Source organism: Mesoplodon bidens (genome assembly GCF_964165515.1).
Source record: "Mesoplodon bidens genome assembly, chromosome: 8".
Lineage (NCBI taxonomy): Eukaryota > Metazoa > Chordata > Mammalia > Artiodactyla > Ziphiidae > Mesoplodon > Mesoplodon bidens.
Window position 1 is genome coordinate 68,664,447 of NC_138165.1, and position 12,033 is coordinate 68,676,479.

The window sequence follows — 12,033 nt, forward strand, 5'->3', positions numbered from 1 at the left end:
AAGGTAGAGCCACTTACTTTGGAAAACTATGTTCTGCCAGTATTTCCTGTAGCCAGTGGCCATGGGAGATCTTGCACATCCCTGTTGGCTACTCGTAAACATTTATTATGGTTCAACATTACTGATGTCTCCTAGCTTTATAGAAAATGACATTACATTTCTGTTTCTTATCTTCTTTAATATCCTTTCATTAATTCTGTTAGTAGGGAGAAATGCCATCTTTACTCCACTTAAAATTAAGAAACTATATTAACATTTAAAAATAATATTTTGTGTTGCATAAATATAATTACTAATTACCAGTGCAATGTATACAATAGCAAATATTTCCAAATGGGCACTGTATTCAATTGGTATTACTTAGTTGTTTCACTTTTAGGTACTTAAATGTTACAGTGAACTTGCAGCCTCAAATTATTTTGGTATAGAGGAGACTATTTGAAAATATATTTATAGAGACTTCCCTGACGGTCCAGTGGTTAAGACTCTGCACTTTCAATGCAGGGGGCATGGGTTTGATCCCTGGTCGGTGAACAAAGATCCCACATGCCATGTGGTACGGCACAGAAAGAAAGGAAGGAAGGGAGGAAGGAAAGAAGGAAGGGAGGGAGGGAGGGAGGGAGGGAGGGAGACAGAAAATATACTTATAGAATACTTTCCTTAATATTGAAGCATAAGATATGCTCAAAGTTGTAATAACTGTAATTTAATGTGCCATATGTAGACACATTTGTTTATGGGCAGTTGTTCTCTCCTAAATAAGCAGATATTTATAGCAAGAAAGATTATAGACTTGTGTTTCTAAATAAAGATAAAGCATACATCTTAAATAAATTCAATTATAATTAAATCTTTTTGTTTATTTTTAGAATGGAATTCCAGCTCTGTTAAATCTTTTGAACTTAGACGTAGAAAGCGTGCTAGTAAATGTAATGAACTGTCTACGGGTATTATGTATGGGAAACAAAAACAATCAAAGAGCAGTGAGAGACCATAAAGGCATCCCATATCTTATCACATTTCTGAGTTCTGATTCAGGTAAGTCTTTAGTTCTATATATTTTAAAGTGACCAGCTCTATTAAGTGAAGCAAATACATGTTTGGACTTGTCCTTTATGATAGATGTCCTGGATTTATCTTAGGATGGATCTAGACATATGTAACATAACCTAACTTCTGAAACACTTAAACTGCTGGATTTATAAAAGGAATTGACTCTCAAAGCCATAATTTTTTAAATGTTGAACTAGATATTTTTATAAATGGAAATATTGGCATGAGTAATGAAAATAATGTAGTTAATATGCCCAGGGACTCAAGTAGATGTCTGCTTGTGTGAATAAGACACACATTGATCATTGGAAGCTATTTTTCAAGTTACAAGAAGGACTTCAGATTTGCTGTTAGATATTTGATATCAAAATTCAAGGTCATCAGATCATTAGGTTAATTATCAAACTCTGAAGTGCCTATAAACACCAGGAACACCAGAAGCTATGAGGCAGTTTCTGCAGCTACTGCAAATGGTCTCTTAGATTCTGTAAGAATTTTCTCATTCAAGTGAGCATACACATAAACTTCAAATCTATGGTTTTCCCCACATTTGGGGGAATAAAAAATTGGGGGAAAGGTTGTATGTTTTTCTTCCTGCTCAGTTTATCATCTATCTTTCTATTCTAGTCCTCTAAGAATGAATACAGAATAAATATGTTGGCTAAAATGTAAGACACGGTTATGGATAAGGGGATTGTTGCAGAAGGCTTTCTTTTACTTTAGAACTTCAAATTTAAGCAGTTATCATCTTCTAAGGACCTCTATCATGTAGTGAAATCATTTGAAAGTCCTTTTCCTTCATTACAAATTCCTAAAGTCAGGGAATAGGTTTTCCCTATCCTTTTTCATCCTCCCAACCCCAGATGCTTGAACAAAGCACAAATTGTAGAGGTAATTTGGATAAATAATAAATGAATTCCTAAAAGAAAGCTATAGAAATGAATCACCAAAATCATGTCTTTTTTGGGCTCTTGCCTCATCTGAAACCTAAATAAAAGGAACATCCTATATTGTAATCTATACTATCTCTTCACTCCAAGGAAGATAAATACTTTTGAAGAGATTTTAATTGTTTTTCTCCCCATTTATAATTTGTAAATTCTACACTTCTAATTTTAGTGCTTTAACAAATGATTCTCCTGTATATTAGCTGTGCTATTAAGTTTTAGGGGATTACAAAAGAGTTTTATTAATTCCAATATCCTCTTAACTATTCTGAACCACTCTAAGATTTCATGCATTAAGGTAAAATGGTCCCAAAGTAGATTCATATGCAGTTTCTTAAGACTATGGACTTGTTAACACCTCCTTAACCCTATCTCCAAGGGGTTCCTCAACCTTTGCTGAGTTTGGTTTGTTTGAGGTCTTTGCTTTACCATCTTTAGCTGTTTGTTTCATACTCTTCCCCATATGTATGTACGTGCATACATGTTTTCATTCCTATAGTGCTTCTTATTTCATCTTTTCTAATGCATGCAATTGTCCTGTTCTGTGTTATTAACAAAGGTTTATATAATATCACAACACCACCATGGAAATTCAAATATGTAGCAGAAAGTATATGAAATGATTTTCAACTCCAAACTATCTGAGCAAAATTTAAAGAGTAACCTCATCCTTCTGAAAATGATTATTTATACATTTCACTGCAGAAATATGTTTTCTCCAGATTCTCTGGGATGTTATGTAATGTGTAGTATGTGCTCATTATCTTCTAAAATCTGGAACTTTGGAATTCAGAAAGGGTTTTAGATAGAAAAAAAACCCAAAACACCTCCATCATTAGGCTTCTTTCACCCAACTCTTAATGTTGGAGTTCCTCAAGCTTCTGTTCTTGGTCTGCAGCTTTTTTTACACAGCACACCCTTCTTAAGCAATTTTATTTACTCTTAGTAACTTCATTACATTCATAATCTATTCTTCCCAGTTCTCTATCGAAATCCCTGGCCTCTCCTCTGAGCTTCAGAGCTAGTCTGGATTATTGAGGTGTAAATAAAGACAGCCCTCTCCCTTTAGAATTTGGATGCAATTGATAAATAGACACAAGAATGTAATGGAGATCAAAACTTCAGTAACAGCTGGAAAGCTTGCTTTGAGAAAACAGCAAAAAGATAGCACCAAAAGGAACCTAAGCCATGCATTTGCAATGACTCATTATTTTATGGGGGGAATGAGTAACATTCCTGAGTGGGAGATGAGAGTAGGAATTTCTGCTTTTTGGACTGATGCAGCAATATGGGGTAAGAGAAAGAATGGTTCCCTTCACACTCTCTTAATTTTATTACCTTATTAGCTGAAAAACATTCCAAGTGTTACTAGAGTGATCTATCTAAAATACAAAATTGATTATATCTTTCCTTTCCTTTAAATTATTCAGTGGCTCTTTGTCACCTATGATAAAGTCCAGAGTTTTAGCACAGCCTATCAGCCCTTCTAAACTTCCAACTTGAAAAGGAAATAACCTTCCTGTTATTTCCTGTCACTCCCTTCCTCTCTTATTTTATTCTCAATTAATATTGAACTTATTGCTATTTCATACTTCTGGCCTTTGAGCTTGCTCCACAAGGCTAAGGACTTTGTTTTGTTGGTTCATCATGGTTTCCCAGTACCTAGGTCACTCCTAGTAGCCACTCAATAAAATATTTGCTGAATATATAAGTGATTGAATGATAAAAATATTCATAACAAAAAAGTTAATATATTTGACATAAAGTGAGTATGTAAATTGATATGAACAATAAGGCCTTAATAGACAAACAATTAACCTGAATAGAAAGTCTATGAAAGAACAAATGCTAAATATAGAGAGTCTGGTTGCTTGAATTTAAAAGCACCTTTTTGTACAGTTTTAACTTCTGGAAACATATTGATGTCTTCACATTAAAAAAAAACTACATTAAATCTACAAGACAGAAGGGGGAATCTAAAATTGAATACAAACAAAAACAAATGAACCCCATTATATTTCAAATGAATTATGTAGCTAGATTAAAAAGAAAAAAATGAACACAGGTAATGTTTTTTTAATTTTAAAGTAGCTTTTTAAAGTAACTTTTGAGCACAGTGCTTTACTATACAGCTTCAGTCTAGGGGAGAAAAAAACATACCTTGAATTCTTCTTAGTGGATTTGTATTTCATAGTGATATGGGTGAAACAGCTCTGAGCCTGTGTTATAAGTATTGTAGGACTGACCAAATGAATAAAGTGTTAATATTATTGGGTTCTCACTGTGAAAAGAAATATACAGAATGTGGAAAGACAATAAAGAATCCTGTGGGGTTGGACTGGAATTGGAAATTTGGAAATATATATATTTTCCTAGCCTTGTCTGCTAAAAGAGTCTAGTAGCAATGACACTTCAGTAGCAATGAACATACCTAGTACCCAAATCTTTATTTCTAAATACCATTCCTCATTAAAAGAAACCAGAGCTTCCAGGGCTGGGGCAGAGCAGGTACATGGTAAGTCCAAAACATCATATTGTGGCAGAAAGTAAGAAAATGCCCCCCCGCAAGTGGAGGTGTATCTAAAGGACACAGGGGTCAACTTGAAGGAACTCCCACTGGCCCTTCAAGTTGGACAATCTTGGACAATTGCCAAACCTTGGACAGAGAATCAATACAAATAATGAAATTAATGGATTATAACTCATTGAATAAAAATCCAAGAGCCCATCTTGATGATAAGTGGATAAACAAGGAAATAAATAAATAGAGAAGTAGGGAGAGCTCTTCTTTACAGTAGAATGCAACTGATAAGTATGAAGAGAGCAGTAGATTTGGAAAATTAACATTTTGCAAACATCATAGTAAAGATTGGTTTGGGCAAAAATCAATTGTTGCCAAATCTTTGGAGAGTTCTCTGACTTATTTTTGCAACTTTTCTCTGAATTTTATATTATTTCATTTTTTGGCTGCACTGGGTCTTTGTTGCTCTGTGCAGGCTTTCTCTAGTTGCGGTGAGCAGGGGCTACTCTTCGTTACGGTGCACAGCCTTCTCATTGCGGTAGCTTCTCTTGTTGCGGAACATGGGCTCTAGGTGCACAGGCTTCAGTAGTTGCAGCACGTGGGCTCAGTAGTTGTGGCTCACAGGCTCTAGAGTGCAGGCTCAGAAGTTGTGGTGCATGGACTTAGTTGCTCCGTGGCATGTGGGATCTTCCCAGACCAGGGATCAAACCTGTGTCCCTTGCATTGGCAGGCTGATTCTTATCCACTGTGCCATCAGGGAAGTCCCTTCACAGGTGAATTCTATCAAACATTTGTAGAAGAGTTAATACCTAGCCTTTTCAAACTATTCCAAAAAACTGAAGAGAAAGGAACACTTCCAAACTCCTTCTGTGAGGCCACCATTACCCAGATGCCAAAACCAAAGAAACTACAAAAAAAAGAGAAAATTACATGCCAATATCCCTGATGAACATGGATGCAAAAATCCTCAACAAAATATTAGCAAATTAAATTCAACAATACATTAAAAGGATCATACATGTTCAAGTGGCATTTATCCCAGGGATGGTTCAATGTCCACAAATTAACCAGTGTGATATACCACATTAACAAACCAAGGATAAAAATTCTATCATCTCAATAGATGCACAAAAAGCTTCTGACAAAATTCAACATCCATTTGTAATAAAAACTCTCAACAAAGTGGGTATAGAGGGAATATACATCAACATAATAAAGGCCATATATGACAAAATCACAGCTAATATCATACTCAACAGTGAAAAGTTGAAAGCATTTCCTCTAACATCAGGAATATGACAAGGGTGCCCACTCTTGTCACTTTTATTCAACTAGTAGTGGAAGTTCTAGCCACAGCAATCAGAAAATAAAATAAATAAAGAGACTCTAAATTGGAAAGAGAAAAGTAAGATTGTCACTGTTTGCAGGTGAAATTATACTATATATAGAAAACCCCAAAGAGGCCACCAAAAAACTATTAGAACTAATAAATGAATTCAGTAAATTTGCAGGATACAAAATTAATATACAGAAATCCATTGTGTTTCTGTACACTAATAACAATCTATCAGAAAGAGAAATTAAGAAAACAATCCCATTTACAGTTCCATCAAAAATAATAAAATATCTAGGAATAAATTTAACCAAGGAGGTGAGAGACCTGTATTCTAAAAACTGTAAGACACTGATGAAAGAAATTGAAGTTGACACAAATAAATGGAAATATATACCAAGATCATGGACTGAAAGAATTAATGTTGTTAAAATGGCCATACAACCCAGGGTAATCTACAGATTCAATTAAATCCTTAATAAAATACCAATGGCGTTTTTCACAGAGTTAGAACAAATGATCCTAAAATTTGTATGGAACCACAACAGAACCAAATAGCCAAAGCAATCTTGAGAAAGAAGAACAGAGCGGGAGGTATCACACTCCCTGATTTCAAACTATACTACAAAGCTATAGTAATCAAAACAGTATCATGCTGGCACAGAAAGAGCCACATAAATCAATGGAACAAAAAGAGAGCCCAGAAATAAACCCATGCTTATATGGTCAATTAATCTGTGACAAAGGAGGAAAGATAATCTCTTCAATAAATGCTGTTGGGAAAACTGGACAACTTCATGCAAAAGAATCAAACTGGACACTTTCTTACACTGTATACAAAAATAAACTTGAAATGGATTAAAGACTTAAATGTAAGACCTGAAATTTTAAAACTTCTAGAAGAAAACAGGCAGTATGCTCTTTGACATTGATCTTAGCAATATTTTTTGAATATTTCTCCTCAGACAAGTGAGACAAAACCAAAAATAAACAAATGGGACTAAATCAAACTAAAAAGCTTTGCATAGCAAAGGAAACCATCAACAAAATGAGAAAACAACCTACTGATTGGATAAAATATTTGCAAACAATATATCTGATAAGAGCTTAATATCCAACATATATAAAGAACTCAAATGACTCAACATTACAAAAAAAAAAAACCTAACAATCCAATTAAAAAAGGGGCAGGGAACCTGAATAGACATTTTTCCAAAGAAGATGTACAGATGGCCAAGAGACATATGAAAAGATGCTCAACATCACTAATCACCAGGGAAATGCAAATCAAAACCACAATGAGATATCATTCACACCTCTCCAAAGGGCTATCATCAAAAAGATAGCAAATAACAAGTGTTGCTGAGGGTGTGGAGAAGAAAGAACCCTCTAGCACTGTTGGTGGGAATGTAAATTGGTGCAGCCACTATGGAGAACAGTGTGGAGATTTCTCAAAAAATTAAAAATAGAACTACCAAATGATCCAGCAATTCCACTTCTAGATGTTTACCCAAGAAAAACTTAAACACTAGTTCAAAAAGATAAAAGCACCCCTATTTTCAATTAGCATTATTAACAATAGTCAAGATATCGAAGCAACCTAAGTGCCTACTGATAGATGAATGAATAAAGATGTTGTATATATACACAATGGAATATTTACAGCCATAAAAAAGAATGAAATCTTGCCATTTGCAACAATATGGATGGAACTAGAGGGTATTACGCTAAGTGACATAAGTCAGACAAAGACAAATATCATATTACTTATGTGTGGAATCTAAAAACCAAAACAAATGAACAAACAAAACAAAAACAGACTCATAGATGCAGAGAACAAACTGGTGATTGCCAGAGGCAAAGGGAGTTTGGGGGCTGTGCGAAATAAGTGAAGGGGATTAAGAGGTACGAACTTACAGTTATAAAATAAGTCACAAGGATGTAATATACAGCATAAGAAATATGGTCAGTAATATTGAAATAACATTGTATGGGAATAGATGGTTACTTTTTGAGTTGATCATTTCATAATATATTTAAATATCAAATAACTCTGCTGTACACCTGAAACTAACATAATATTGTATGTCAACTATACTTCAATTAAAAAAAAAGAAAAAGGGAAAAAAAAGAAAATAAATTTACTGCAAATGTATTAAGTTATTCCAATAGCTCCTAGGACTCTTATACTAAGGGAAAAAAATACAAACAGGAAGGAAATGTGCCAAGATTTCTCCTAAGCATTGTTTAAAACAGTGAAAAGTTGGAAACAACACATTATTTTTTAAAATGCAAATGTTTAAGGAAATGTGATACACCCATTAATGGAATATTTAGGAGACACTGATGTTCATAAAGAATGGGAAAATTTTTATGGTAAATTAAAATGCAGGATACTGTGTTTACAGTACAACTATATTAAATATGTCTGTAACACTAAAGTTACCTATATTTATATATTATATATATTTATAAAAGTAGTGGATGAGATTTAGTGAAATGTTTGTGCTTGGGTGGTGAAAGTCTGGACAGTTTTTTTTTTTCTATTTTTCTTTATTTTCTAAATTTTCTAAACTCTATAAATTTGATTTTCAAATATGGGAAACTAGTGATATATGCTGCATTTTTATGTTCTTTTTAAAAGATTTATTTAACTGGTTCTTGAATTCATTTGAAGATGTGTTGACAGCTGTATCTTCTGTCACAATTGCTGAGGTTGCACGTGACAATAAGGAAGTTCAGGATGCTATGGCTATGGAAGGAGCCATTCCTCCTCTGGTGGCCCTTTTTATAGGAAAACAACTTGGTGTTCAAGTGAAGGGTGCAATGGCTGTGGAAGCACTGGCAAGTTACAACCCTGCTATACAGAGAGCATTTCTGGAAAAATCACTAAGTAAATATCTTTTAAAACTCCTCAAGGTAGGAATTTTATGATTCATTTTCATTTTTCTTAGATAAAGCATTCAATATTGAATTTAATTAAGTGAAAAGAAAACTAAAACCAATTCTAGAATAAACATTTTATCAAACAAACATTCCTACGGTATTCAATAAATCCTCATTGACTGAATAGAATACTTTTTTAAATAGGCGTTTCAAATAGATGTTAAGGAACAAGGAGCTGTAGCACTTTGGGCCTTGGCAGGACAAACACTAAAACAACAAAAGTATATGGCAGAAGAGATTGGATACAACTTTATAATAAATATGCTTTTATCACCATCAGCTAAAATGCAGTATGTTGGTAAGTTATTTTCTATGCATAAATCTGTACAATATAGAACCGGACATTGGAATATCACACATGTTTCTTGCTTTTTGTTGCCAGGAGGTGAAGCAGTCATAGCACTAAGTAAGGACAGCAGGATACACCAAAATCAAATATGTGAAGGGAATGGAATTGCACCACTGGTTCACTTACTAAGGATTAGTAAAATAGCTGAAGGAACACTTCTGAGTGTCATCAAAGCAGTGGGATCCATCTGTATTGGTTTGTACGTTTATTCTCAGTTTTAAAAATATCAGTAAATACTTCTCTTCCTCTCTATCCCTACTGTTGCAGCCCTTAACCATATTTAATCTGTTATTATAATGTTTTTATTTCTCCAAGACCTTACTGAGTAAAAGTGGTGTAGTTAAGCATATTGTATCAGTCTTGCTCTTGAGTTCTGGTTAGAAGGAGAAATGAGGACCATGAGCCTTGGCTATTTTGACTTAAAGCGATCTCCTTTTTTAAGTAAAGAGAAAATATTTCTTATTTTGAATCTCAGGAACTATATGTTTTTAAAGATATAGAAGTGTTTCTAATGCTGTGGCACATTTTTCGATCCCAGTCTCTTTCCGTAATGATTCTTTGTTTACATAGTGGCCACTAGGTCTAGTTGTTCCTTTCTTTGCAGAGGAATTAACCTTTTGGGATATCTGAAAAACGTGGAATTGTTGGTGATTGACTTACCAAAAATAAAAAATCAGGCTCTTTGCTGACCTGCATGAACGTATGGCAGTGACTGAGACTGCTTCCTGTAGGCAAGAGAAAAAAACCCTAAAAATTTATTTCTAGTCCATTGTGTTTCCAGAAAAAAAAAAAATTCTAGCTGAAGAACATAGGACTTGGTTTCAAAATTTTTTTTTTCCTTTTTTCTTAGAAAAGCTACTTTACTGAAATTCACTAACTGCTTGCAGGCAATCAAGTCAGGCAAGATAATTTTGTTGTTGTTGTTGTTGTTTTAGCCAGAGTCTCTGGTATAAATTATTTCTAAAATTCTAGTAAATGATAACACAAATACAAAGATAACTGATATACGTGTGTGTTTTCAGTTTCTTCTCATTAGTTTACTTCAAAGCTGTCCGCATTTGCCATAGACAAGTTCTTGCCACAGACAAGAACTACAGAAAAAGACTCTTGCTTTCAAACTCACCAGCTTAGACTCTTTACACAAACATACCCCTTCCTTTTTCTTCTTCATCATGTTCATGTTTTCTTCTATACCCTTGAACATATAGAACATATTTAAAATAGCTGTTTTAACATCCCTGTAACTAGTTTCAGCATATCCGTTATTTCTGGGTCTCTTGCTATTGGCTGATTTTTTTCTTGATTATGAATCAATCATATTTTCCTGCTTCTTTGCACACCTAGAGCTTTTAAAATGTGAGTGTTTTTTAAAAGTGCTATTGAAATACAATTTATATATAAGAAGATATTTAAATAAAATAAATAGAATAAAATATTAAATACATTATTTAGAGTGTACAGTTTGATGAGTTTTGACATATGTATTCAGCACTGACACCATCAGCACAGTCAAGTAAGTGAATATAATCATCACCTCCAAATGCTTCATTGTCCCTTCCTTCCTAATTCCTCCCTCTTTTCACCCCATCCCCAGATAACCACTGATCTGTTTTTTTTTTCTTATGATCTGAGAATGGCTTTAGTGTATTTTACATATTAAAACATAAGCTGCTGATTTTTTTCTTTAAAAAATAATGTGCTGATTTGAATTCATGGCATGGATCCTAACAGCACAAAATTACTTTTAAAATTTGACATTAAATGATCTCTACCACTGATTTATTTTCTATCACTATAGATTAGCTTGCATTTTCTAGAATTTTATGTAAATGGAATTATACATATGTACTTTTTTCTTGCTTCTTTCACTCAGCATGATTATTTTGACATTCATCCATATTATTGTATCAAATATCAATAAAATACTTCTCTTTCAATGCTGAGTAGTATTCCATTGTATGGTGTGATGGTTAATTTTATGCCTTATGATATACATACATACATACATACATATATATCCCGTTGGTTCTCTTTCTTTGGAAAACCCTAATGCTTATGGATATATTATGATTTGTTTACCCATGCTCCCATTGATGGACATTTGGATTGTTTCCTGTTTCTTGCTATATTGTAAATAAAACTGTTAACGAACATTTGTGTTCAAGTTTTGGTATAGACACGTTTTCATTTCTCGTGGGTAAATATCTAGAAGTAGGATTGCTGGGTCGTATGGTAGGTGTATGTTTAACTTTTAAAGAAACTGCCAGATTGATTTTCAAAGTAGTGTTACCACTTTGCACTTTTACCACTTTGCACTTCTACTAGCTGTGTGTGAGTTCCAGTAGCTTCACATCCTCATCAACATTTAGTATGGTAATTTTATTATTGTAGTGGATATGTAGTAAATCTTATTGTGGTTTTAATTAGCATTTTCCTAATGACTAATGATGTAGAGCATCGTTTCATGTGTTTATTTGTCATTTGTATATCTTCTTTGCTAAAGTGTCTGTTCAAATATTTTGCCCATTTTTTACATTGTGTTGTCTTGAGTTTTAAGCATTCTTTATAAATTCTAGATACAGCTCTTTTTTTGTTGTCGTTAGATGCATGTTTTGCATAAATTTTCTTCCAGTCTGTGGTATCTTTCCATTTTTGTAACAGGGTCTTTTGAAGAGGTGAAGTTTTAAATTTTGGTGAAGTCCAGTTCATTGATTTAAAAATTGTTCAGTTTGTAGGTTTTGTGTCCTCTTTAAGAACTCTCTGCTAAACCCAAGATCATAAAGTTTTTCTGTTTTCCTCTATATTTTGATGTATGATACATTTTGAGTTGGCTGAGACTCATTTTCTCACATATGGCTGCCCAACTGCTTCAGCATCATTTATT

At 33.6% G+C, this 12,033-nt stretch overlaps 1 protein-coding gene across 1 annotated transcript in view; it reads left to right on the forward strand.

The window, feature by feature from the left end:
• Window positions 1–12,033, forward strand: part of ANKAR (ankyrin and armadillo repeat containing) — an 86,254-nt gene that overhangs the window by 53,704 nt on the left and 20,517 nt on the right. Inside the window, exons 13-16 of the mRNA XM_081242596.1 lie at window positions 870–1,038; window positions 8,532–8,773; window positions 8,945–9,098; window positions 9,183–9,344. Of these exons, the coding sequence (XP_081098722.1) occupies window positions 870–1,038; window positions 8,532–8,773; window positions 8,945–9,098; window positions 9,183–9,344 (727 nt within the window). The remainder of the gene's footprint in view (window positions 1–869; window positions 1,039–8,531; window positions 8,774–8,944; window positions 9,099–9,182; window positions 9,345–12,033) is intronic.